Source organism: Spinacia oleracea, chromosome 6, assembly GCF_020520425.1.
Source record: "Spinacia oleracea cultivar Varoflay chromosome 6, BTI_SOV_V1, whole genome shotgun sequence".
Lineage (NCBI taxonomy): Eukaryota > Viridiplantae > Streptophyta > Magnoliopsida > Caryophyllales > Amaranthaceae > Spinacia > Spinacia oleracea.
Genome location: NC_079492.1, coordinates 19,516,093 through 19,543,280, shown reverse-complemented (window position 1 = coordinate 19,543,280; position 27,188 = coordinate 19,516,093). Strand labels below are relative to the sequence as shown.

Here is a 27,188-nt window from a genome sequence, read left to right as displayed (position 1 = left end):
GCTAAGTGTGGGGGAATTTGATAAGTGCATAATTTACTATATGTTTATTCTCTAATACTAGATATATAGTTGACTTTTATCATATATTTTTGGATTTTACTAGTTTTAAAATAAGTTAGATTGTTTGTGTTAGTTTAACATTTTTAATATTAATGCTACTTAATTATGGTATTACATTGTCATGTAGAGGTGGTCAATTAAGTGGGCAAACAAGAAAAGCCCATTATCAAGTGGGAAATCAACCAAACAAAAAGTCACGTGAGCAACAATTCCACCATCAACTTGTTTCAAATATTTGGATCGCCGCATCATCAATCACAACCCATTTCTTCCTCTTTCTTCGGGAAGCATCAAAAGATAGTTGAACAGATTGTTCGACATTTACAAGAAAATGGCGGTATAACCTTCCCAAAAGATCAGTTCAACGGATCTGCTACAAAAACGGAGTATGGGTTATCAGTTATTCAATTAGTGGGGAGATTATATGGCGTATTTTTTGGTTCCGATATCTCCGGTCAAATTAGGGTTTATCATATATAAATCTGCATATCAACCCCTCAAACACACACAAATATACAGAAGCAGACGACACAAAGGAGATCGAACCATAAATTCGTGAGTTGAGGGGTTGCAATTGGGTTTTGAATTGGGTAATTAAGGAGAGAAGACAGCCATTAGAAGAAAGCTTAGTCTCAAATCTAAGGTCGAACAAGAGCAACAACGAGTCGCGGGGTGGAAGCCAAGTTCGTTCGGGTGTTCTTGAGCACAAATTCATGAGTTCTTTTCTTACTCAATTACTCCAATTTCATACCTTTTTTGTATACTTGCTTATTTATTAGATTGCTTTGGTTGAGTTTTCAGTATGAAATATTGATTGGGATTTTATAATCTGTTTGAGTTTTATTCGATTTTAATTATTATTTGGGTTTTCTTATTTATTCATTGTCAAGATTACATTCGTATGTTTTGGTTGTTATCTTTCATTATGTACGATTGTTTTTAATTGCTAATTATATGATTTGGGTTAGTTTAGATCGTATAATGAGTAGCACTTAATTTATATTGGAGCCTGCGATTATGGTTATAGTATAGATTATGAGTAAACTCAATCTAATTAGTCTAAGCATTTATGTGATTAGATTAATTAGGACTAATTAGGCTCCTAGTTTATAATGCTGCCATTTTCTAAATTATACAAGTTGCGATCATATTTGTGTAAGTTAGAGTGGTTTAGTGTCAATTTGGCTTAGTTCATAATTGATTACGATTTAAGGGAGTACAGGGAGTCTTTGTTACTTAAGTCTCTACAATTAGTCTAATGGATTATGTTGGTTAATTTCTCATGATTGGTTATATTAGTTATTATAGAACTCAATCTGGTGAAAGTCATGAAAATTGGATGGGTCGATTTGTGTTGTCAGTCTTGTATATAATAGTAGTACTAGTAGTATTAAATGTTTATCCAATGTAAGTCTTGGTTAGTATGATCTCAAAATCCCCCTTTTTTATGTAAATAGGTAAATAGATGTATATAGTTTAGGTAAGTAATGTTCAATTTAGTTCCATTGGCTAAGCTTTGAGGTTTAGTAGTTAATGAGTCTCCTCGTGGGATCGACTCTTTCTTACCCTTTTTACTACTTGTTAATATTTTTGAAGGTCTAAGATAGGTTTTAATTTAATACGGTAAACGACACGTATCAAATATTAAGTAATATGAGATTTTATAATATTTGCTCATTTAGACACAATGAGCAAAAGTTTTGAATATTAACAAACCCGGACTTTAAAATTTTAAAGATGAGCAAAAATATTTGATCATTTTTAAAATGAGCAAATTTTTTGAATGTTAAGTAATATGAGATTTTAAAATATTTGCTCATTTAAACAAAATGAGCAAAAGTTTTGAATATTAACAAACCCGAACTTTAAAATTTTAAAGATGAGCAAAAATATTTGCTCATTTGTGTAAATAATTCAGTTCTAAGTTAACCAGACTAGCCAGTAAATAATTCAGTTCTAAGTTAACCAGAGTAGTTATTTGTCCTTGAGCTACTCGAGTTCAAGTTGATTTACATGTTCAGTCGGGCAAAACCTGATAAACTGATCATTTCTAAAATTCCAATGAATTTGGAAATAGGTATATTATTCTACAGCTGGCCAGTAGATTTGCACAACCTAGGAAATTCCATGTTCTACTTTTAAGTTTTAACATAAACCAATTAGTAATTTTCCCTTTTAATTGTTGTGTCATTTGTATACTTCACTGTATCAGAACTTAATTCCTTGTCCATCACTCTTTTCAGATAACCCTGTTGGTTGTAGCTTACATTTCTTGTTAATTCTGATTTCAAGACATTTTCCCACGTCTGCAGACTGCAGTTATATCTGACCAAATAACAAGACGGCAGGGAACAATATCTTGCTTTTCGGACAAAGATACGATACCGCTCCCGCTTCCATATTCATCTTCGTAAGATTTTTTTTCTAGTTGACAGAGCTCCAGCTAAAGCTAAACATGGGCCAAGCTGAGGCAAAAAGCCATTTTGGCCTAAGATAATGTCCACACCCTGAATGTTTCCTAAACCCAGAAAAACACGGGTTTTAGCCAATTTGATCACCTCTAAACTCCAGCTGAAATGCAGTCTTTAGAAGGTCAAGTTGTATACCCATAAAAGGTTGAATGATACACAAGATCTATTAAGTTTTTTTCTTTTCCTGGCGTGTTTTAGTAAAGGTTTCATCTATCAATTAATTTTCCAAAAACAGAACTACAACAGTTCCTTGAACCTGTAATTAAGTACTCATGTTCAACCTAAATAAAAGGGAGGGTGATGCGTTACCTGAATTCCAAATTTGCAAGTTGAACGGATTCTCCTATCTTATCCTTCTTTAAGTGAACTATAATTCCAATATGACCTCCACCAGGTGTAAAATTCACTAAAATTAACAGGAAATCAACCAGCACTTGCTGAAGCCTTAAGCTATCCCCATACAAGGTCTCGTTCATGTAATCTTTTGCAGACTCATTCTCTATCTGAATTCCCTTTTCGTTGCTTTGAGTGGTTCAACAAACTCGGAAAATTCATCTTTTGCAGCCTCTTTTGCCAGCTTTTGGCTGTAAATTTCAAGTCCAACCTTTTCTTCAGCTAATATCGCATTCTCTTGCTTCAGATTCTCTATTTTGGAAGCCTAAAAGGCAAATCTTCCGTATTTCATTGTCCAAATCAGGTCTGTTTACGTTAGGTTATTTATCCTTTGATGAGGAATAATTGTGATTTATATATCTTGCCTTCTCAATTGAGCACTAGGTTTGAGTTTCAACTTTCAAACTATTCTCTATAGATATATGTTGAGCAACAAATGAAGAATTTGGTGAGAATCTGTTTTTTGTTTCCAATTTCATCACCTTCTAATTTTGTTCTCTTTCATCATGTTAATTTAGAGCTTGTTTCAATTTAGAAAACAATAATATTAACCTAGGAAATTATATTTTGCAACTAAAGAAATAGTAAAAGAAAACTATTAAAAGTAAGACTAAAGACCCGGCTCAAAATGATGAGAACAAAAAGTAAAGATTGACCTACGTGGGATTCGAACCCACATCTTTTGTGCATTTGCACAATGCTCTACCTATTGAGCTAGTAGGCTATTGCTTTTAAATAGAATCAAATGAGCAAAATAAAGATAAGACTTAGCAACAAGATATTGATGGTACTTAGTACTTAATATCTGGTCGGCAAGCATTAGTACTGTTTTCAGCGACGACTCCCTACTGCAGTAGTTAAATAGGTCTTCCAGACTTGGTTCACCTTCAACTCCAAACCATTTCAAATGGGGCACTCCAGCTTCAACAAGAAGAAAACACGTTTAAAAGAGTTCTTATAGCCGGTTAACTTACAGGCCATGCATGCAAAATAATTTACTCCGTATTTTGTATAAGTATGCACAAGTTTAGTAATCCGTCACAACAACTGCACCTTCCAATAAGGGGTTACCTTCGTACACCAAGGAGTATCTGGATAAACATATTATTTAGTCCTAAACCGACAGTGTAGGCAACAAGGCAGAAGGTAAACTATAGGTGGTGACACTTATAAGTTATAACAGCAGCTTGAGAATGCAGAAAAGCCAGGATTCATAGGATGAAAGTTGTTTTAGGAATTCATATTGCAGAAACATTAGGTTTTTAGGGAGTCATAGGCATGAAACATTTGATAATGTATGATTCATAACATTCACCGTAAGCTTGAATGGAGAACATCAAACATAACCTGTTCCAGCATGTTGAGCTTGAATAGCAGACTGATGTAAGCTTGAATGGAGAACATCAAACATAACCTGTTCCAGCATGTTCCAGCATGTTTCAGAAGGTATGGAGCTTTGGTTTTTGGCTACCTGAATTTAATTACAGCTAATTTCCTATTTCCCAAAAGAGAACACATTCATATCAGAACTTTTCATATAAACTGAATTTATACAAATGAGCAAACTGAATTTATACAAATGAGCAAACTGAATTTACTCATTTATACAAATGAGCAAACTGGATTTACTCATTTATGCAAATGAGCAAACTGAATTTACTCATTTGTCAAATGAGCAAAATTACATTCCATGAGGTTCACATCAACTTAGAAGACATCACAACTAGAATGGAGCATAGACATAGTCACATTTCTGGATAAAAAATTACCTGGATCTGCATTGCCTCAAACACCATGCCATTATCTTGTCAATTTGTCATGCAGTGTACATAACTTTTCACATTAGTCCTTCTACTTTAAAAGAGTAGGTCAGCTAATCACATACCAAACCGAAACAAAGTCAGCCCCGTCAGTGATACGGAGGGCAGCAGTAACCTCTGATGAGAAGTCCACATGTCCAGGAGAACCGATGAGGTTGATAAGATAGTCATTGCCGGCACGCTCTCCCTTGAATGCAGCCAAAGCGTCATCTGTCATCTCATAGTACAGAGAAATTCCAGTGGACTTGATAGTGATACCACGTTCAGCCTCATCTGCACGGATATCAGTCATCCGAACATCACCGACAGTTTCCTGGGCTATGATCCCGGCAGCAGCCACCAAAGAATCAATCAGGGTGGACTTTCCTGCGAGATAAAATACAGCAAGAGTTACGAGAACAGTCAGCAGAAAACAACAAAAACAACAACATTACCCAACAAATTAACAGTTTAAAAAACCATCCAAAAAATGGGTTAACCAATCTTAACCAATCTCAAAAATGGGTTAAGATTGAAAAGGGAAGCGGAGGTGGTGCTGTGAGAGAGAGGAAGTATGTTCCTGCGATTAATACCGCCATATGGCAATTCGCACTAGATCCAAGATAGTAAACTAAGGCTAGCTTAATTAAGTGGCTGTCAGTCAGGGACTTATGATCTCAATATGCACTACCTAAACTAACTGTGGCTAAACCGGTCATCAAGGCAGCTAAATTCATATGAATACTCTTACATGTGGATGTTTGCAAGGCCAGAACCATCCACACCAACAGACATCACATCTAGCAGCTCTAGCAATCCTAAGACTCTCTCCTACACATAGAGTTGGATATCTTGACTGACTACACGCCCCAAACTAAGTCCTGCTATTCTTTCTACACCTGTTGACATTAATGGCTAAACAACATTGTAATTATCAACACAAGTCAAAGGAAAGAACTATAACCAACCTACTCAATTGCAGCAAAATTTGACAGGAACTACACATATTGAAGCACAAAATACTTTTAAGATAATCAGCCAATCATAGTAGTTGATTGAGAAATGAGCAAAATTGAATCGAAATAATAAACACTTAAATTTGCTCATTTGCACAAAACAAAAATCAATTCGACCAAAATCAATCACAAAACCTACTTAATTGCACCAAAATTCGACGGGAAATTCATTACAATTCGACCCAAGTTCACTCAATCACAAAACCTATTTAATTGCACCAAAATTCGACAGAAAATCCAATACAATTCGACCTAAGTTAACTTATTGTCTACAATTTGAAGAAACAATTAGAGAGAGAAAGAACAACTAAACGAACAACAATAAATCATGAAATGAACATTAAATCTCAACAAAATTGCAATAAAAACTGAAAATATAACCCTACAATTTACATAAATCAGCAAAGAATCACTCACCACTTGCAACAGAGGAGACAACGCATAGATGATGGTATCGTAGAGATGATGACAGCGCGGTGGTTGAAGCAGGTGAGGACATGATGGAGGTGAGGAGAGAGAATCGCGAAGGAGAGCGACAATGGAGGAGAGAGAACACGGAGCTCTTGCCGCTGAGAGGGAAGCACGAGGAGAGAGAAAATGGAGCAGTAGAATGAAAATATTTGCTTTTTATTTTTTGCGATATTTACGATTTTGCCATTAGTATAACGCGAAAGTTAGAGCCTTAGAGCGGTTAGATCTGATATTAGCGAACGCACGAGATCGCTTCTCATTCTTCTTATTTTAAGCTCCTTTCTCATTTGAGTGTAACTCTATATATATATATATATATATATATAATCGGGATCTGGTGAGAACCACCCCTTAAGATGAGAACTGAGAACTAGTCTCAGCCTTCAGATCAATACAATCAACGACCCTCATCTTGCCCGACCAAATCAAAAAGTAAGGGTAAAATGGTCATTTCAGTCGCGTTGAATGACCTCCTTCTAAGATCGGTTTTCATAATCTTTTCTCTCTCTTCCTTCAGCATTCTCTCTCCTCCTGCTAATCCTCTCTAAAATTGATCGTCTTCTTCTTCATCAACTTCGATTCTTCCAATTCCTTCACCTTTGCAGTTTTCCCTCTTTCAATTCGTCAGGTATGTATTCGATTTCTTGATTTTGTATCAATTTTCGCTATTTTGATTCCTAAAAGAAGGGCAGGAAATTTGTTTGATTTGTTCAACTATTTTTGCAATTTTAATGGTGAAGTTAGGGTTTCAAGATTTCTTTGTTTCAGTGGTTTGATTTTCCATTTGATTACTAAAATTAGGGTTTTTCAAATCTTAGTAATCAAAATTTGGATTGAAAATGATGATTAGGCCCAGCTGATCCGTTATTCTTCCAGTTGATAGTGTAGGTAGTTCATTGCCTTGGTGTAACGATAATGTCAATGGTTGGCTCTGCTTTACTACTTTGGTTCTTGGTTTCTTGATGTATTCCTGTAAGGAGGAGCTCACTTTGGCCGACCTAAAGTACTTTCAAGTTGATCTCTCTCTTGAATCTTAATTTGGTCGGGGGAAGATCTGAAATTGTAGATTATATGGAGAAGGGAATATAATGTATGGGACTGCAGTTCATAGTATTTTCAGTTAGTTAGTAAGGAAAGGGATTGAATTCATTTGAAATTCTATTGGGAGGATAATTTGTAATTCATTTACTGGTGTTCGTTGTAGCGAGGCTAAGATGGGCTGAGTTGCCCAATTTTTTTCAATTCTTCCTCCTTTGCGTGTTTAGTTTGGGATGATTAGTTTGCTTTTAATTTGAGCCATGATTCTCCCTTGAAAATAGTGTTTTTGGTTGTTGTGTGGCAACTATGGAAAATGAGAAAGATTTTGATATAAAAATGAGAGCTTTATAGCTTTTCTTGGCTGGTGTTTTCTTGAGCTTCTTATGGTTTAGGTAAGAGTCTTGTTCTCCTTAGCTTGATCTATTTGGTTCTGCAGGATAGCTAAAGTGATAAAAAAAATCCCTATGTAGAAATTATGGCACTTGTTTGTACGTGGGTAATCTGACTATCTGGGTATGTTGAATATGCTAATAACTTATTTCCCAATGGAATTAATGCCCTTCTCGTGTAAATTCGGTTGATTTTTCTATGATAGTCTCTTATAACGTAGTGTTTGCATGTCAGGTTTGGTCGTTAGTGAGGAGATTCGATCAACCTCAGAAGTATGAGCCATTATTGGTTAGTTGATGCATGATGCATGGAAATCTTGAGATTTGGAAGTGTAAAAGAGGTTGATGTGAAATCAGGGCATCCAGCGACTATGAGCACTCTGCAAGAACTCTACATTAAGGGTTGCCTGCACCTGTCAAAAAGATGCACTGTACCAGCAGAAGAAGACTACTCTCTAATAGGACACATCTCCAAATCTGGCTAGACGGAGTTCATTTTACTCCAAATAAAAGTCAGTGAATCAGGTCCCATTTTCTATGCTCTCTAATAATTTTTTATATCTCATTTTCTCTTGTGATGATTTTAGCATTTCGCCAGTATGTTATTTTTAATTTAAAATTTTTGTAACTCATATGTTCTTTGAGCGGTTTAGTATTTGTAGTTACAATGCCTCTGTTACCCTAATTTTTTATGATTGAGAGAAGGATAAATTTTGTGCGTTGATGAGATTTACCATTGATTGTTGTACAGATTTGTGACCACCACCTTCTCAACTCACCACTTGGAGCAAAGTTTTGGTATGACTGAAGATTGGTGTTTAACATGCATGGTTAGTTAAAAGCAACGGTTAGGCTAACCGAAGAATGAAGGCAAAATGTGCAAGGGGCAAATTGTAAGCGTATGCCTTCATTGATGTGAGTCCAATTTCCGTACAACATAGTGTCTGACTATATGTTATGTTTATAATGTTATCCAGAATGAAACTAGGGTAGTATGAGTTTAATTGGCTTTAATTTATTATTGTACTGAAACAATCGACAGTCGACCAGTCGTGTATGCACGAAAACTTGCATTGCAATATCAAACAATTTGAAGATTCAACAGATCATTTCCTATTAGTTTGGTTTCCTAAATAATTAATTAGCTTCACTGTCTTTCTGATTATATTAGCTTTGTTTATGTGATTAGATAGGGCTGGCATAACATTATTTGTTCAGCAAGCATGTGTGGACAAGCCATTTACACATTCATTTTCATTATCCATTTGGTGATTTATTGCAGCTATAGTAATTGATACGTAGTCACATGACTAGATTTAAGTTAATAGAGTTAACGAATCACCGTTATTAGCGACACACGATCATGAAATAAACCATCAGGCCAAATTTTTCCGAAGCCAAAAGTTGTCAAATTAAAAAACTACAGCCCTTGCTGAAATTGCTCGTTGTTGCAGGTCTGCAGTCCACTTGTTTTGGTTCTGTATATTTTTTTATATTCTGCAGTTAGTTGTTCTGGTTTATTCAGTCTTCTATTCGATGATTACTTACTTTCGAACTAATTCTATTTACTTTAACAAGTTATATATCTACATTTTCAATTGAACAAAATGAAAAGTGTATGATAGTATTCTAACTATTCCTATTGTATGGTAAGATACCAAGATACCACTAGCCTACTAGCTCAATTGGTAGAGCATTGTGCAAATGCACAGATGTGGGTTCGAATCCCACGTAGGTTCATCTTTACTTTTTGCATTCTTTTATTTACTTTTCCTTTGAAAACCTTTACTTTTGCCCCCATATACTCCAATAATTGGAGTTTCTATGTTATAAAAATACTTTCAAAATTTTTCTAATTTACTTTTTAGTTTTTCTGTCTACTTCTGCGTTTAATTAGTTTTTTTACTTTTTCATTTACTTTTGTATTGTTTTATTTACTTTTAATATGAAATCATTTACTTTGACATACGCACGTGTACTTCTATTTTATAATTTATCTCATCTTGTAAAGAGATGAAAGTCAATTACCGAGAGTTTTGTAAAATTTATCTCATCACGTAGATCTTGGCTGCTACAAGTTCATATACTTATTGTACATATGCTTTGAACATATTTTGATTTACTTTTGATTTATTATGATTTACTTTTGAGTTTCTTTTATTTACTTTGGGAATCCTTGTATTTACTGAGTTTTTTTCCAAAAATACTTCGACAGACAACCTATGTAGGAATCGAACCTACATCCCCTATGCATCTGCATAGTGCTCTACCATTTGAGCTAATAGGTTTTCACAAAACATTTAAGAGAAAATTATAATTGATGTTTCATTGTTATTAATTTACTTTTAGAGAGATTTTGTTTACTATTGGAGAGATTTAGCTTACTTATGCACAATATAATTACTTTAGTTGTTGAGTCAACACATCAATCTTTATTATGAACTACTATTCCAACTCAAAGCATATGCGTCTATCCTTAATAGCTCAAATTTGACAAATATGACATTTATGGCAACGGCTCATAAGAATTCACAACTAGCTTCACGTATTTACTTCTCGGCTTAATCTTTTTACTTTTATCAGATTTTGATCTACTTTCCAAAATAAGAGAAAAGAATATTTGATTTCCTATACACCGATATATCTGACATAAAAGGTAAGGAGAAACTCACAACCTGGAGTGCTAATGACCCAAAGCCAAAGTTTCATTGGCCAAAGTAGCTTAACTCAAGATATCTTCACCATGTTCTGCCCATCTCTGTTTATGTGCTTGTGTAGATAATCTTGTTGTCACTGCATTAGCTGTTGTTGCCACTGCTGCGGTTGTTGCTGTTGTTGTTTTCTGGTTGTTGTTGGCTTGTTGCTGTTTTTGCTGGTTGTTGTCCTATAATATCGTCTTCCAGCAATAAACAGTTTTCCTGTACATTGGTTCTTTAAGGCCAGATTGCATCAACAAAACTAAGTTTACTTTTAGAGATATTTAATTAACTTTTAGATAAATTTAGTTTACTTTTGAAAAAAAAAAACAGAAAACAAGTCAACTTTGGCCAAGGTACCAAAGTAGACTTATGGACAACACTTGCAGAAAAACCGAACCACCAGCACAACACAACAATCCAAGACCCGAGTGTTAGGATCCACCCTCAAAGAAGACTTACTGTGTCCAACTGACAACATGTTGTATATGGAAATTTATTTAAGTACAATAGCCAAAACTAAAAATTTTCCATTAAGAAATTAGAAAGAACAATTATTATAACATAGATTTTAAGTTATAGCTCCACAACCTGGTTGATTTTATGCATATGTGAGTTGTTAGTTGACGCTGAAATAATCAATCTAGTAGTATCCAAAGTTTCCATTTTATATGAGGTGCATCAGTAAGCAATAGACTGCTTGAAGCAACCAGGAAAAAACCAGCAGCAAACACCACATATTTACTGTGGCCACATATATCAGGTTTACTTTTAAAGATATTTGGTTTACTTTTAGAGATTTTTTGTTTACTTTTCCACAGTTTTAATACTTAAATCATTTTGTGTCACCAATCGATCCTAATTATCCACATATGTACTAACCACTATTCATAGTTAGGTCCATATTCCACCAAAAAACCAACAAAATAAACACCAAAGTCAACCAAGGTCAACATTGGCTTAAACCTAGCAAAATAGCTTCAAGCATGGAACCAGAGACTAGAACAACAACACAAGAACAACATAACAGCACCACATGAACATCACAAGCAGATAAATCACATATCAAATAAAACAGAATAGGCAAGCAGATCAGAAATAACAGTCAGATCCAAACAGTGCACCAAACAACAACGCAATGCATAACAGAAAGAGCAGCAGCAACAATATTTGTGCTAACGTAATGCAAGCAAACAATTTCGTGTGATTTATGGACAAATTAGACACCTAAAATTCAATTAATCCCAAAATTTTGAAGTTTACCTTAATTATACCTTTCAAATCTCTGGTTGTTGAAGAAATCCGCATAGTTGCTCTCGATAACCTATTTCGAGCATCATAGAAAGTCAAATCAATTAATCAAGTAGTTTATTCTAGAATTCAAAGATAAAACTAATTTTTCTATCAAAAGCTGAAGAAATTTAAAAACCTTAAATCGAAAATCCTACCTTTTCGTATGAGAAATTCGCAACAAATCGATTAAAAATCCAATCAAATTATTCATTCCATTTTCTCTTTTGGTTGATTTGTACCTAATTTCAGCTAAACTTTTGGAAAAAGAAAATGTAGGATTTTGCAGAATTCCATATCTGAATTCCATATCGATTTTGCAGAATCGTGTAGAATTTGAGCATCGCATAAGTACCATCGCATATGCTTGAAATCTTTGGCAAACTCCAAAATTGCATTTATAAATGACTACAAATCATTAGTAATTCAATTTGGGGAAATATTCAAGTGTAATTGCAGCTTGATATTGAAAACTATTCCTAATTTTGGGTAGAGAAGTCGGAACCTCGAAGAAAATGGAAGAGTATAGAGTTGTGAGGAGAGAGAAAACATCAAACTTTCTGTTTTGGGAGTAGAGAGAGAAAGATATCTCTGTCTTCTGAATTCTGAAGGAGCGAACCATCAAAAAATCAGATTTTCTAAGATTAAATCGCATCCGTCCATTCCATCTAAATCTTACGGTAGTTAAAGGTTCTCATTATAAAAGTAGTTCTCACCTTAAGATATATATATATATATATATATATATATATATATATATATATATATATATATATATATATATATACGGTGAGAACCAACCCTTAAGATGAGAACTGAGAACCAATCTCAGCCCTCGATCAATTTATTCCTACGGTCCACATCTCACCCGAACAAATCAAAAACTAAGGGTAATCTGGTAATATTGCATTGTTGAATGACCTCCTCCCCCACAACCCGATTTTCAGTTTTCGTTTCTCTCTCTTCCCCCGTTTTCTCTCTCCTCCTGCAAATCCCCTCTCCTCTGCGATTCACGTTCATCCAGTTCATCGCTTTGTACTTCTTACATTCGCATCTTCTCTCATTCATCATTTTTTCGTGAAAGTAAGTAAATTAGGGTTTATAAATGTTTTATTTTCTAGTATTTCCGATTTGTTTGCTCTTTCTTTTTAAGTTGTTGCAATTTTGTTTGCTAAAATTGGGGTTTGTTCTTCTCCGATTTCTCCAATTCCTGTACCTTTGCAATTTTCTTCTTTCAATTCGCTAGGTACGTATTCCATTTTTTGATTTTGTTTCAATTTGTCTGATTTATTCAATTATTTGCGACTTTAATTGTTGAAGTTAGAGTTTTAGGAATTCTGTGTTTCAGTGTCTTAATCAGCGATTTGATTACTTAATTTAAGGATTTTAATATTTTAGTAAACAAAATTTGAATTGAAAATGATGATTAGGACCTGCTGATCATTATTCTTCCAGTTGATAGTGTAGGTAGTTCATTGTCTTGGTGTAATGCTGATGTCAATGGTTGGCTCTTTACTGCTTTATTTCTTGGTTTCTTGATGTATTCCTATAAGGAGGAGTTCTCTTGAATCTTAATTTGGATGGGGGAGGAATCAGGCAAAATCCTATGATCATGATGATGATGCATAGATACCACACCCCTTGGTAAATTCTAGTTAGTAGTTGCTTGACTTGGTTCAGGATGATCTTGCAGTGCCAACTTCAGCGAGCTCTCGGTTTCTGATTGCAGTTGGTTTTATGAGCTGAAAAGTGGGGTTGAAATGTTGTTTACAGTTGGTTCATCGATTAAGGTTGCTGATTTACAGCCCAGTTGAATGTATCCATTGGTCTTCTGCTGCACAACTATCTTTGCTTGAAGATGACATGCGGAGAGTGGAACGAGTTAATGTAAGTAGAAAGTGTGTTGGGATTTATATAGTTGCTCCTTGTTTTGCCTTTGGTCTCCTCGTTCTAGTAGAACACCAATGATTAACTTTACTGATTTTCTAGAAATTGATAATATCTGCATTTGAACTTTCCGGGATGCATAATTTAGCATGGCCGCAAGCCACTGATGATACTCCTGCCGCTGATGTTGCTTCTATTCTAACGAACAATAGTCTGTTTATATTGATAATGAAGGTGTTGAAATGGTTAACGATGTTTGGTTTACTTTATATATTCTTTTGCTTACTTTTAATTTGAAAATATTTACTTTTAAAAGGTAAAATGTATGATTCCATTCTAAGTGTTCCTACTCCGAGAGAACATATCCTACTAGCTCAAAAGGTAGAGCATTTGTGCGAATGCACAAACGATGTGGGTTCGAATCCCACGTAGGTTCATCTCATTATGATGAGGAATACATATCCTACATGCGCTCGACATTACCTTACAGTGTGTTTATATTAGTAGTGAAGTTCTTGAAATGGTTAACCATGTTTGGTGTACTTTTTACATTTTAATTATTATGTGTTGGCTAATTAGCTTTCTACCATTATTATTTAATTTTTGTATTGTTTTACTTACTTTTAATTCAAAAACCTTTACTTTGACCTCCGAGCATATACTTGTTTCTTATAATTTTGATCAGCTTGTAGATTGATGAAAGTTAATGACTTGGAGTTTCTTTGCTCGATCATTAGCAATTGCCGCATCGAAACATTTTGATGTACTCTTTAGTTATTTTGATTTACTTTTTAGTTATTATGATTTACTGTTTAGTTTCTTGTATTTACTTTTGAGTTTTTTTTTTTTTTAAAAAAGGTTTAGTATTAGAGACAACCTATGTAGGAATCGAACCTACATCCCCTATGCAACTGCATAGTGCTCTACCAGTTGAGCTAATAAGTTTTTCCAAAACATCTCAAGTTGCACCACATTTTCAAAAGTAGATAAATAACTAAGAAAAGTAAATGGAACTAATTTAAAAGTAAATCTCAAGTTGCATCACATTTTCAAAAGTAGATAAATAAGTCACAAAAGTAAATGGAACTAATTGAAAAGTCAATTTAAATCATAGATGATATCAATTTCCCATATTTCTTTCTAGTTCCTAGGACCATAGAGTTGCAGACGATAAGCACAAAACCTTACACAAAACCTTACAGAGAGGAAAATATCAAACTGCAGGATGTTTGAGCGAATGATTAGCAGACTGTTTGTGAGGTTTATATGCTATTCTTCCTCGCTTTCTGTTAGGTTATGATACATATGAATAAACATAAATCATGCGGAAAAACCATAAAGCCAGGAAACATATTATTTACACATAATCATTTAGCATAATTCAGATGCATACACTTTATAGCGTGCCCTCCCTAGCTGCGCCCGAACCGAACAAGAACAAGTCTTTAGGACTCCAAGTGTCGTCCCTCCGTAGATAGTCCACAGCACGTCTGGATCCGCCTTAAGATTGACCAACTATAATCGCCCTTAAGGTACTATATATTTTCGGCTAATAGGGCAAGAATATGGCTGATTTTTCTACTTAAAAATCTTAGCTTTTTATTGTTTCAATACTTGAAATTGTGTCTCATAAATTGTGACCCTAGGCACCTATTTATAGAGTTATGGAAAAGGACTTAGAATCCTATTAGGATACTAATTTATTTAATTATAATCCTACTAGGACTCTAATTAAATAAACTAAATCTTTTAGGATTAGATTTAATCATATGACGAATCCCGGTAGCCTTAGGATTCGAGTAACACACTTCGAGTGATACGCTAGCACCGCACGCAGGCCTTACGGCCCACACACAGCGCCAGCCCACTCGTCGCAGCCCATGTCGCAGCTCCGCGCGCGCCAAGGCCATTTGCTGGGCCTGGCCTTGCGCTGGGCCTGGCGTGGCTTGGCAGCGTGTGTTTGGGCGCTTGGGCTTGCTGGGCGTAGGCCTGGCTTCGCCCTGGGCCTTCGTCTAGCAAGTCTCCTCCGATGCTAATTTGTACGACGCGCTTCCGATTAAATTCCCGATTCCGGAATTCATTTCCGATACGAACAATATTTAATATTTTTGATTCCGGAATTAATTTCCGTTTCGAACAAATATTTAATATTTCCGTTTCCGGAATTATTTTTCGATTCCGATAATATTTCCGATTCTGACAATATTTCCGTTTCCGGTAATATTTCTAATTCCGGCAATATTTCCATTTCCGATAATATTTTCCGATACGTACCATGTTTCCGTTTCCGGCAACATTTACGACTTGGATAATATTTATATTTCCGATACGATCCATATTTCCGTTTCCGGCAATATCATCGTTTCCGGAGTATTCATTTCTTGCCTTTGACGATCTCAGCTCCCACTGAAACCAAGATCCGTCGATTCCGAATATCCATAGATGGAGTATTTAATTCCATTAAATACTTGATCCGTTTACGTACTATTTGTGTGACCCTACGGGTTCAGTCAAGAGTAAGTTGTGGATTAATATCATTAATTCCACTTGAACTGAAGAGGCCTCTAGCTAGGCATTTAGCTCACTTGATCTCACTGAATTATTTACTTGTTAATTAATACTGAACCGCATTTATTAGACTTAACATTAAATGCATACTTGGACCAAGGGCATTATTTCCTTCAGTCTCCCACTTGTCCTTAGGGACAAGTGTGCATTTCCTAATTCCTTTGTCGCTCGATGCTTGCTCTTGAACATAAGGTAAGAGTTGTCATCCTTATTATGTCTAGAGGTGTTTCTCGGTTTCAAAGTTCAACTGATCAAATAAACAGATAATCATAACCTTTGATTCATCCAAGCACGGCCATGCATTTTACAGTTTCTAGCTCTCCGAGTGGCCTTGTACAACTTTTAAGCATCTCATCCTGATTTATGGGAGGACAATCCCAATCTTGCGATCTTGAGATTAGACTTCGTTTCATAGGTGATTACCTGAGCGTTGCCTTTATAGCCTCCTTTCACGGTGCGACGGTTGGTCAACGTCACAGTAAGCAGTTCTCAAACAAGTAATCTCAAATCACTCAGGTATTGAGGATTTAGTGTCTAATAATTTTAATGAAATTTACTTATGACAGATTTTCATCTCTTACAGTAAAGTTTCATAGGTCTGTCTGATACTAGTCTTCCCAAAGTAAAGTATCTATGCAAATGATTATGACATTGCCATGTCCACATAGTTCAATAAACAGAACTACTAGTCATCTTGCATTCTAGTCGTCTAACGTTTTCTATGCGTCCATCTTTATAGAAAACTCCGACCAGGGACCATTTTCAACTTTTGACATTCAAGTTCACTTGATAGACATTTCTTAGTCAGTGTATCTTGAATATATCGTCAAATTGAAGTGACTCATCATTTAATAAACCACAAATTAAATGGAAAAATGAATTCTATTCATTTATTGTGAATGATTAACCAATAATGTTTTACAAAGTATTAAACTCTAAGACTTTAAAACATTAAACAAGAACATCAAAGCCATTCTCCAATATGCTTGATTCCCATAGCTGCAGTGTGCGAGTTGTGCTTCGCCCGCGGCATAGGTTTAGTCAATGGATCTGATATGTTGTCATCAGTTCCAATCTTGCTTATCTCGTCTTCTTTTCTTTCAACGAACTCTCGTAGAAGGTGAAATCTACGAAGACATGCTTGCCTCTTTGGTGGTGTCTAGGCTCCTTTGCCTGTGCAATAGCTCCGTTATTATCACAATATAGGGCTATTGGTCCTTTAATGGAGGGGACTACACCAAGTTCACCTATGAACTTCCTTAGCCATATAGCTTCCTTTGCTGCTTCATGTGCAGCAATGTACTCCGCTTCAGTTGTAGAATCCGCAATGGTGCTTTGCTTAGCACTTTTCTAGCTTACTGCACCTCCGTTGAGGCAGAAGACAAACCCAGACTGTGATCTAAAATCATCTTTGTCGGTTTGGAAACTTGCGTTCGTATAGCCTTTAACAATTAATTCATCATCTCCACCATAGACCAGGAAGTCATCTTTGTGCCTTTTCAGGTACTTCTGAATATTCTTGGCAGCAGTCCAATGTGCCTCTCCTGGGTCTGACTAGTATCTGCTCGTAGCACTGAGTGCGTACGCAACATCCGGGCGTGTACATATCATAGCATACATTATTGAACCAATCAATGATGCATATGGAATCCCACTCATTCGTCTACGCTCATCAAGTGTTTTTGGGCACTGAGTCTTGCTTAGAGTCATTCCATGAGACATGGGTAGTTAGCCTCGCTTGGAGTCTGCCATCTTGAACCTTTCAAGCACCTTATTGATATAAGTGCTCTGACTAAGTCCAATCATCTTTTTAGATCTATCTCTGTAAATCTTGATGCCCAATATGTACTGTGCTTCTCCTAGATCCTTCATCGAAAAACATTTCCCAAGCCAAATCTTGACAGAGTTCAACATAGGAATGTCATTTCCGATAAGTAATATGTCGTCGACATATAGTACTAGAAAAGCAATTTTGCTCCCACTGACCTTCTTGTATACACAAGATTCGTCTGCGTTCTTGATGAAACCAAAGTCACTGACTGCTTCATCAAAACGTATATTCCAGCTCCTGGATGCCTGCTTCAATCCGTAGATTGATTTCTTTAGCTTGCATACCTTTTTAGCATTCTTTGGATCCTCAAAACCCTCAGGCTGTGTCATAAACACAGTTTCTGTTAAAACGCCGTTTAAGAAAGCGGTTTTGACATCCATCTGCCATATTTCGTAATCGTAATATGCAGCGATTGCTAACATTATCCAAATAGACTTTAGCATTGCAACCGGTGAAAAGGTTTCATCGTAATCCACACCGTGGACTTGCCTGTAACCTTTTGCAACCAATCTAGCTTTGAAAACTTCAAGTTTCCCATCCTTGTCCTTTTTCAGTTTGAAAACCCATTTGCTTCCAATGGCTTGGTAGCCATCTGGCAAATCGACATGGAGTCTTATCAGATTGCATGGCTTCATGCCATTGCTTGGAGCTAGGGCTCGTCATAGCTTGTTTGTAAGTCGCAGGTTCATCACTTTCAAGTAATAGAACGTCATAGCTCTCGTTCGTCAAAATACCTAAGTACCTTTCCGGTTGAGATCTATATCTCTACGATCTACGCGGGGTTACATTTCTAGATTGACCATGATTCTCACAAGATGATTCTAAAGATCTCTGAGTTTCATCCTGAATGTCATCTTGAGCTTCTCTAGAGTTTGTTGTTCGACTGGAATTTCTTCGAGGTCTACTTTTCTCCCACTTGTCATTTTGGAAATGTGATTCTTTTCCAAAAAGATACCATCTCGAGCAACAAACACCTTATTCTCAGATGTATTGTAGAAGTAATACCCCTTTGTTTCCTTTGGATAGCCCACAAGGATACAATTGTCAGATTTTGGATGAAGTTTGTCTGAAATTAATCGTTTGACGTATACTTCACATCCCCAAATCTTAAGAAAAGACACATTTGGAGGCTTTCCAAACCATAACTCATATGGAGTCTTTTCAACAGCTTTAGACGGAGCTCTATTTATAGTGAGTGCAGTTGTATTTAGTGCATGTCCCCAAAATTCTATTGGAAGTTCGGCCTGACCCATCATTGATCTAACCATGTCTAGCAAGGTTCTGTTCCTCCGTTCCGACACACCATTCCATTGAGGTGTTCCAGGAGGAGTCAATTCTGATAGAATTCCACACTCTTTCAGATGGTCATCAAATTCATAGCTCAGATATTCACCGCCTCTATCAGAGCGCGGTGCCTTAATCTTCTTGCCTAATTGATTCTCTACTTCACTCTGAAATTCCTTGAATTTGTCAAAGGATTCAGACTTATGCTTCATTAGGTAGACATAACCATATCTACTGAAGTCATCAGTGAAAGTGATAAAGTAGCTGAAACCACCCCTAGCATTTGTACTCATTGGTCCACATACATCTGTATTGATTAAACCCAATAGTTCAGTTGCTCTTTCTCCAACTTTAGAGAAAGGTTGCTTTGTCATTTTTCCAAGTAAACATGATTCGCACTTACCATAATCCTCTAAGTTAAATGGTTCTAGAATTCCTTCCTTTTGAAGTCTTTCTATGCGTTTCAAGTTAATATGGCCTAATCGACAATGCCAAAGATAGGTGAGATCTGAATCATCCTTTTTGGCCCTTTTGGTGTTTATAAACTTGTTTGTCGTGATCTAATAAATAAAGTCCATTGACTAATCTAGCAGATCCATAAAACATCTCTTTAAAGTAAAACGAACAACTATTGTCTTTTATTAAAAAGGAAAATCCCTTAGCATCTAAGCAAGAAACAGAAATGATGTTTTTAGTTAGACTTGCAACATGGAAACACTCTTCCAGTTCCAAAACTAGCCCAGAGGGCAACGACAAATTATAAGGGGGCGTTTGGTTGGGGGTTTTCAGGAAAGGGAAAGGGAATGATGGGGTTTCATTCCATTTGTTGTTGTTTGTTTGGTGGTTTTTGTCATTCCCTTTACCCTATTTTCTTTTTCACTTACCCCCACATCCCTCTACATTGATACCCTACCACCCCCCAAGGTTTGTCATTCCCTTTCCCTTGACCACTCTCTATAATTAATAATTAATAATTAATAATTAATAATTAATAATTAATAATTAATAATTAATAATTAATAATTAATAATTAATAATTATAATTAATAATTAATAATTAATAATTAATAATTAATAATTAATAATTAATAATTAATAATTAATAATTATAATTAATAATTAATAATTAATAATTAATAATTAATAATTAATAATTAATAATTAATAATTAATAATTAATAATTAATAATTAATAATTAATAATTAATAATTAATAATTAATAATTAATAATTAATAATTAATAATTAATAATTAATAATTAATAATTAATAATTAATAATTAATAATTAATAATTAATAATTAATAATTAATAATTAATAATTAATAATTAATAATTAATAATTAATAATTAATAATTAATAATTAATAATTAATAATTAATAATTAATAATAATAATTAATAATTAATAATTAATAATTAATAATTAATAATTAATAATTAATAATTAATAATTAATAATTAATAATTAATAATTAATAATTAATAATTAATAATTAATAATTAATAATTAATAATTAATAATTAATAATTAATAATTAATAATTAATAATTAATAATTAATAATTAATAATTAATAATTAATAATTAATAATTAATAATTAATAATTAATAATTAATAATTAATAATTAATAATTAATAATTAATAATTAATAATTAATAATTAATAATTAATAATTAATAATTAATAATTAATAATTAATAATTAATAATTAATAATTAGTAATTAGTAATTAGTAAGTAGTAATTAATAATTACTAATTACTAATTAATAATTAATAATTAATAATTAATAATTAATAATTAATAATTAATAAATAAAATTAATAATTAATAATAAAAATTAATAATTAAAAATTAATAATTAATAATTAATAATTAATAATTAATAATTAATAATTACTAATTACTAATTACTAATTAATACTTAATAATTAATAATTTGATACTTAATAATTAATAAATAAAATTAATAATTAATAATAAAAATTAATAATTAAAAATTAATAATTTGTTATGAAATATAATATGGATGCCCATTATACCCCCATTAGTATTTCCGGAATATTCTAGGGTTCAGTCAAACCCTAACTATTGTATCCTATATATACCCAGTATTATATGGAATAATGAACACAACCCTATTCTCTCTCTTATTCTCTCCTGTTTATTCACAACACGTTATCAGCACCAAACCCTAGCCGACTGAGCGAACGAGAAGGAAACAGAGAAAATAACCGTCATTGAGGTAAGTACAATTTATCAATCACATTAATTAAATTTGATCTTTATATAATAGATCGACACATGATTTATTGTTTGTGTATTTCAAGATTAAACTTGTTAAGTATTGTGACGTAGAGATTTATTATTCGATATTTTTGTTTCATATTTGATAATACAGTGCGTGTATCGATACTGTTGTTTCATGCCGCAATTAATTTATCAATGAGTTGATTCAAGTGCGTATCGGTGAATTGTTAAGTTTCCATTCATTTATTTACAATTGCATATGGCGAGCTGTAAATTGCTGCACCTTACAAATCCTAAGCCTTTCTATTCATGATTACTTTTATTGTGATATGCATACTTTATTTATTAGGCTTCCGTGTCAAATCATGATTACCCAAGGATTAAGTAATTTTATTTTTCTTTTGTATTTGCCGAAATTATTAGTTTCGGTGGATTAGAATTTTTTGAGGCATTAATCATGATTCATGATTCATGATGGATTAATTGAGTTCATGCTTGAATTGCGTCAATTCATGAACAAGTATACTTCCCTATTACATGAATTGTAATGTGTGTACATTATTTGAACTACGACATTGAATTCCATTTTTTTTATGAATATGTTTATTATCTAATAAGCCCTAATTTGCAATATTCAATTGTAATGTGAACTATGTCGAATCTTACAAAACTTGAATTTGGGGCCCTTGATATTACTGGAAAGAATTATTTGTCTTGGGTATTAGATACTGAAATTCATCTAGATGCAAAAGACCTTGGTGAAACAATCAAAGAAGGAAATAAAGCAACAAGTCAAAACAAGGCTAAGGATATAATATTTCTTCGCCATCACCTCCATGAGGGTCTTAAGATTGAGTATTTGGCCGTAAAAGATACACAAATCTTTTGAGTAATCTAAAGGAAAGACATGACCACCAGAAAATTGTCATATTACCCAAAACTAGTTATGATTGATTATATTTAACACTACAAGACTTTAAGTTTGTATGTGAAGAATATAACCCAGCTATGTTCAGAACTAATTCACACTTGAAATTATGTGGAAAGAAAATCATTGGTGTAGAAATGTTGGAGAAAACACATTCTAACTTTCTCGCAAATAATGTTGTCCTGCAGACACAATACCGTGAAAAGAGATTTAAGAAATATTCTGAACTTATATCTTGTCCCCTTGTGTGAGCGAAATAACGAGCTATTGATGAAAAATCATGAATCACGCCCAACTGGTTCTACTCTATTCCCTGAAGCGAATGCGACATCCCATTATGGAAAAGAAAAATATCATGCCAACAGTAGTGGTCGAGGACGTAGGCGTTGATATGAATATGGTCAAGGTGGTCCTCTCAATAACTCATATTCCTACCAGAAGTGGGACAAAGATGATAACAAACAAAAGAAAGATAAAATGAGAATGTGGCCAATGTATGTTACCGCTGTGGAGGAAAAGGACATTGGTCTATGGAAACAAGGGAAAAATTAATAATAATTTACTATATAATGTTGAAAACATAAATTAGTGGGTCTTGCTCTTCTTTGAAGATAATTATAATCAAAGCTATTATAAATTGAGATGCAAATATATAGCCTTCATTTTAGTTCACGGCTTAAGTCTGGACATTTGACTATTAGAAGCCTGTAAATCCTTTTGGAGATGTACAAGAAAATATGACCTAGAATACTATAATAGTTTCTTAATCTTGTTGTCAAGATACCCTTTATATCTTTCATGAAACTAGTGTGGTCCTGCAGACACGATAATTGTGAGAAATATTCAATAGAGTTTTTAATTAGTTCATATATTGTCTTTTGGGTGAATGAACAAAATAAAGAAATCCTGAATACTATGATCATGTTCAACTAGGTAAATCATTCCCAGAAGTGAATGAGAAATTGTATGACTAGAAATAATAAAGATAATGTCAATAGTCATGATCGAGAATGTGAAAGTAGAATAAATTATACTCATGGAGGAATAAATGAGTATGAATGTAATTTCGAAATACACATAATGGTGTATGAAGATAATCAAAACATATGTCTAGTAGACATTGTAGCGTGCTCTCCGAACCAAATTTATAAATAAATACATGCACGTATTAGGGGGAGATAGCTCTCAACATAACAAAATTAGTAGTATATGATCAAGATTATAATACAACGATAATGAATTTGGTACAAATATGTGTTCATATCTTATGGACTCGCTTTATAAGCATGAGTACAAGATTACATTATGTAGATGTATACTTTTGCGATATGTACCAAAGTTGTAATGGATACTCTTGAAGAGTACAAGCTATCTTCCAAAAGTTTTGTTTAGATTGTCTTGCCGTTATAATTGAGACACCAGTTTGTGTCGTTATATCACATCATAATATGTTCAAATTATAGTATTCTATAATTACAGTGATCACTTTGAGAAGATAACCAGCAGTTATCGAATGAAATATTTTATATGATATTATATAGGCATGATGTGATAATCCAGGCCATCCGGGTTTAAGAACACCCGTTATGAGAATTTGAAAATTCTTATCAAATAAAATTTTATGTGCTGACACTCCCTCATATGTTGTATATATTCAAAGGCATGACAAAATGATGAGGTTGAGTTGTATTTGAATCGAATTATAATGAATCGATTGAGAAAATAAATACAAGAGATATTAATGATTTTGAAAAATTGTATAATGATAGGTGATTTGAAGTTTACCGTGATAGTAAGTGGCCTGAAGTTCACCAGAATGGTAGTAGGTGACTTGAAGATCACTAATAAGTTTACAAGTATTTTGTGATTGATTTAAGTATCATAAACAAACATCATAAATCTCTTGATCGGGGCAATCATACGTCAGTACGAAAAGAGAAAATATGAAGAAAAAACAACTGCATATTATATCTACTCCCCATAATCAATGTTGATCTCCAGAAGAGAACAAAAGTATGTAATATTTATCAAAATACACGTTGAAAAGTGTATTATTTAGTTGGTGAAATTTTTTATGCCCCATAACATATTGAAAATATTTTCCCAACTTAGGGGGAGACGAGCAAGAATAAGTTGGCAAAATTGAAAGATAATAAATTGATCCCCATATGAGTAAGTGTACATGTCAGCTTTATGTTCTCGAAGTATGTTTGGACATAAATATCTATGACTTGATTGTGTTAAATTGTTACATGTTCAAAGGCATAAAGGTGTATGATAGTCATAGTGCTCGATGTTACATATAGTAAGTGTTGAGAAATATATATCTTGCCAATATTTATTTAAATCTCTACACCTGAAGTGTAGATTATATATATGGTTCCAACATAGTGATTATATGAAAATGATGGCAAGATAATGCAGTTGATGATGTTATTGAAAAGAAAGAAAACACTAATATATAGTGTATGAAATACCCTTGAAGTGGTATAGATATCTGAACTATAATAGATGGCCCATGAGAAAAGATGAATGGTACCTATTGAATAAGTATTCAGATATCATTGATGAATAGCATGCGAAGTATATGTTGAAGAATTTTGATGATACCGGTAGATGATGGAACCGAATATAATGCATATGCGAGAAATAATGGGTTTTGAACAGGGGATCGTAAATCTATGTCTATTTCGACGTAGTCATAACTATAATGATTAAATGAGCTCATGGACCTGAAGTCCAACAAGATATGGATTCGAATATCCACACTGTACAGTGTTTTGCATTTTGAGTCTTACATTCATATACATCTGTAGTTAATATGTAAATGCATCATTCATCATACATTTAGTTTGTTTTGTGTTTTATCACGATTGATTTCATTTATCAAGTTATATATGTTTCAAAATTATTATGATGTCATATATTAATATGCACCCAAAGAATGGTAAGACGGATTTGCAACTTTATGAATATTATAAGAGGAGTTTCTTACTCCAATGGGCGAATAGTTGCGAAAGAAGTATATATATAATATTGATTTAATAGCATGTTATGAATCATGCAATAAGAAGAGTTCCTGAAGAACTTATACATGATGTTCTTACACATCTAGCCCTTTAAGTTTTACATATGAATGTCATAACATTGATCAAATATTATCTAAACTCTTGAAGAGTGTTTTTGAACTGTCGTCTCAACCAGTAGTTTGAGTACTTGAGAATTATGAAATATACATATTTATTTACGGAAGAATTCTTGTACAAATATGAGTTGATTCAAAATTTTAAGATAAGAGTATGTAATGTCCTTACATTGAGTTTATTTTATGGTCCAGAAGAACCATAAATTACATTATACCCTTAGTTGGACAGTGATATAATTATTTATCATGTATAATCATGAAAGTATGACTAGAGAAATTTTGATCAACATTGATGATTACTACTACTTATAACCTCCAGAAGAAGGTTTATATATGTCCAATATTTAAGGATACATTTGTAATATTATGTACAAGAAAATATATTTATTTCAGGTATTATTGTCAAAAGTCTGGTGATATAAATACTCACCTAGTGCATACAAGTGAACGTTTCAAAATACAGGATATGTTTTTACATGTGGTGGTACTGCCATTTCTTGGCGTTCCATGAAGCAAACTATTGCAGATACTTCTTCTAATCATGCAGAAATTTTAGCTATCCACGAAGCTAGTCGTGAATGTGTATGGTTAAGTTCTGTAATTCAACATATACGAGAAGATTGTGGCATATCCACAGGGAAAGAAGCTCAAAAAGTTATGTATGAAGATAATGCAACATGCATTGCACAACTCAAGGATGGATACATCAAAGGTGATAGAACAAAGCACATTTTACCAAAATTCTTCTTCACCCATGATCTGCAGAAGAATGGTGATGTACAGGTTCTGCAGATTCGTTCAAGTGAAAATTTGACAAACCTATTTACCAAGGCGCTTCCAACTGCTACTTTCAAGAAATTAGTTTGCCAGATTGGATTGTCTCGTATCAAAGATCTCAAGTTATGTAATCATGAGGGGGAGTAGATGCGCGCTGCACTCTTTTTCCCTTAACCATGGTTTTTTCCCACTGGGTTTTCCTGGTAAGATTTTTAATGAGGCAGCATCGTTCGCGCATTAGGAAATATTTTATTTTAAGAGAGAAATTTTATTTTTGTATAATGGACATCCAAGGGGGAGTATTATGAAATATAATATGGATGCCCATTATACCCCCATTAGTATTTCCGGAATATTCTAGGGTTCAGTCAAACCCTAACTATTGTATCCTATATATACCCAGTATTATATGGAATAATGAACACAACCCTATTCTCTCTCTTATTCTCTCCTGTTTATTCACAACATAATTAATAATTAATAATTAATAGTTAATAGTTAATAGTTAATAGTTAATAGTTAATAGTTAATAATTAATAATTAATAATTAATAATTAATAATCAATAATTAATAATTAATAATTAATAATTAATAATTAATAATTAATAATAATTAATAATTAATAATTAATAATTAATAATTAATAATTAATAATTAATAATTAATAATTAATAATTAATAATTAATAATTAATAATTAATAATTAATAATTAATAATTAATAATTAATAATTAATAATTAATAATTAATAATTAATAATTAATAATTAATAATAATTAATAATTAATAATTAATAATTAATAATTAGTAATTAGTAATTAGTAATTAGTAATTAGTAATTAGTATTAAGTGATTAGTAATTAGTAATTAGTAATTAGTAATTACTAATT

General features: G+C 33.2%; 2 protein-coding genes and 1 long non-coding RNA gene across 3 annotated transcripts; 1 reads left to right on the top strand and 2 right to left on the bottom strand.

Moving 5' to 3' along the window:
- Positions 1-3,729: 3,729 nt before the first annotated feature.
- LOC130463964 (elongation factor 2-like) lies at positions 3,730-6,340 on the bottom strand. The gene is made up of 2 exons (XM_056833288.1): positions 6,157-6,340; positions 3,730-5,110 (listed from the first exon to the last, which is right to left on the bottom strand). Exons 1-2 carry the CDS (start codon positions 6,236-6,238, stop codon positions 4,794-4,796), a joined length of 399 nt encoding a protein of 132 aa, XP_056689266.1. The 5' UTR covers positions 6,239-6,340; the 3' UTR covers positions 3,730-4,793.
- A 366-nt stretch (positions 6,341-6,706) lies between these two features.
- On the top strand, positions 6,707-8,762 carry LOC110802578 (uncharacterized). Its single transcript, XR_002537236.2, has 3 exons — positions 6,707-6,838; positions 7,873-8,162; positions 8,389-8,762. It is a non-coding gene; the product is annotated as an uncharacterized lncRNA (long non-coding RNA).
- Positions 8,763-10,097: 1,335 nt separating this feature from the next.
- On the bottom strand, positions 10,098-12,178 carry LOC130464255 (uncharacterized). The gene is made up of 3 exons (XM_056833727.1): positions 11,782-12,178; positions 11,597-11,657; positions 10,098-10,568 (listed from the first exon to the last, which is right to left on the bottom strand). Exons 1-3 carry the CDS (start codon positions 11,979-11,981, stop codon positions 10,428-10,430), a joined length of 402 nt encoding a protein of 133 aa, XP_056689705.1. The 5' UTR covers positions 11,982-12,178; the 3' UTR covers positions 10,098-10,427.
- Positions 12,179-27,188: the final 15,010 nt, after the last annotated feature.

What these genes read in the sequence shown, in the direction of transcription:
- LOC130463964 (XM_056833288.1), bottom strand. Translation starts at nt 6,238, where the DNA reads ATGTCCTCACCTGCTTCAACCACCGCGCTGTCATCATCTCTACGATAC. An exon ending in TGTCTCCTCTGTTGCAAGTG is followed by an intron (nt 5,111 to 6,156) that starts GTGAGTGATTCT and finishes TTTATCTCGCAG; the next exon opens with GAAAGTCCACCCTGATTGAT.
- LOC130464255 (XM_056833727.1), bottom strand. Translation starts at nt 11,981, where the DNA reads ATGGTACTTATGCGATGCTCAAATTCTACACGATTCTGCAAAATCGAT. An exon ending in CGAATTTCTCATACGAAAAG is followed by an intron (nt 11,658 to 11,781) that starts GTAGGATTTTCG and finishes TGCTCGAAATAG; the next exon opens with GTTATCGAGAGCAACTATGC. An exon ending in ATTTGAAAGGTATAATTAAG is followed by an intron (nt 10,569 to 11,596) that starts GTAAACTTCAAA and finishes CTGGCCTTAAAG; the next exon opens with AACCAATGTACAGGAAAACT.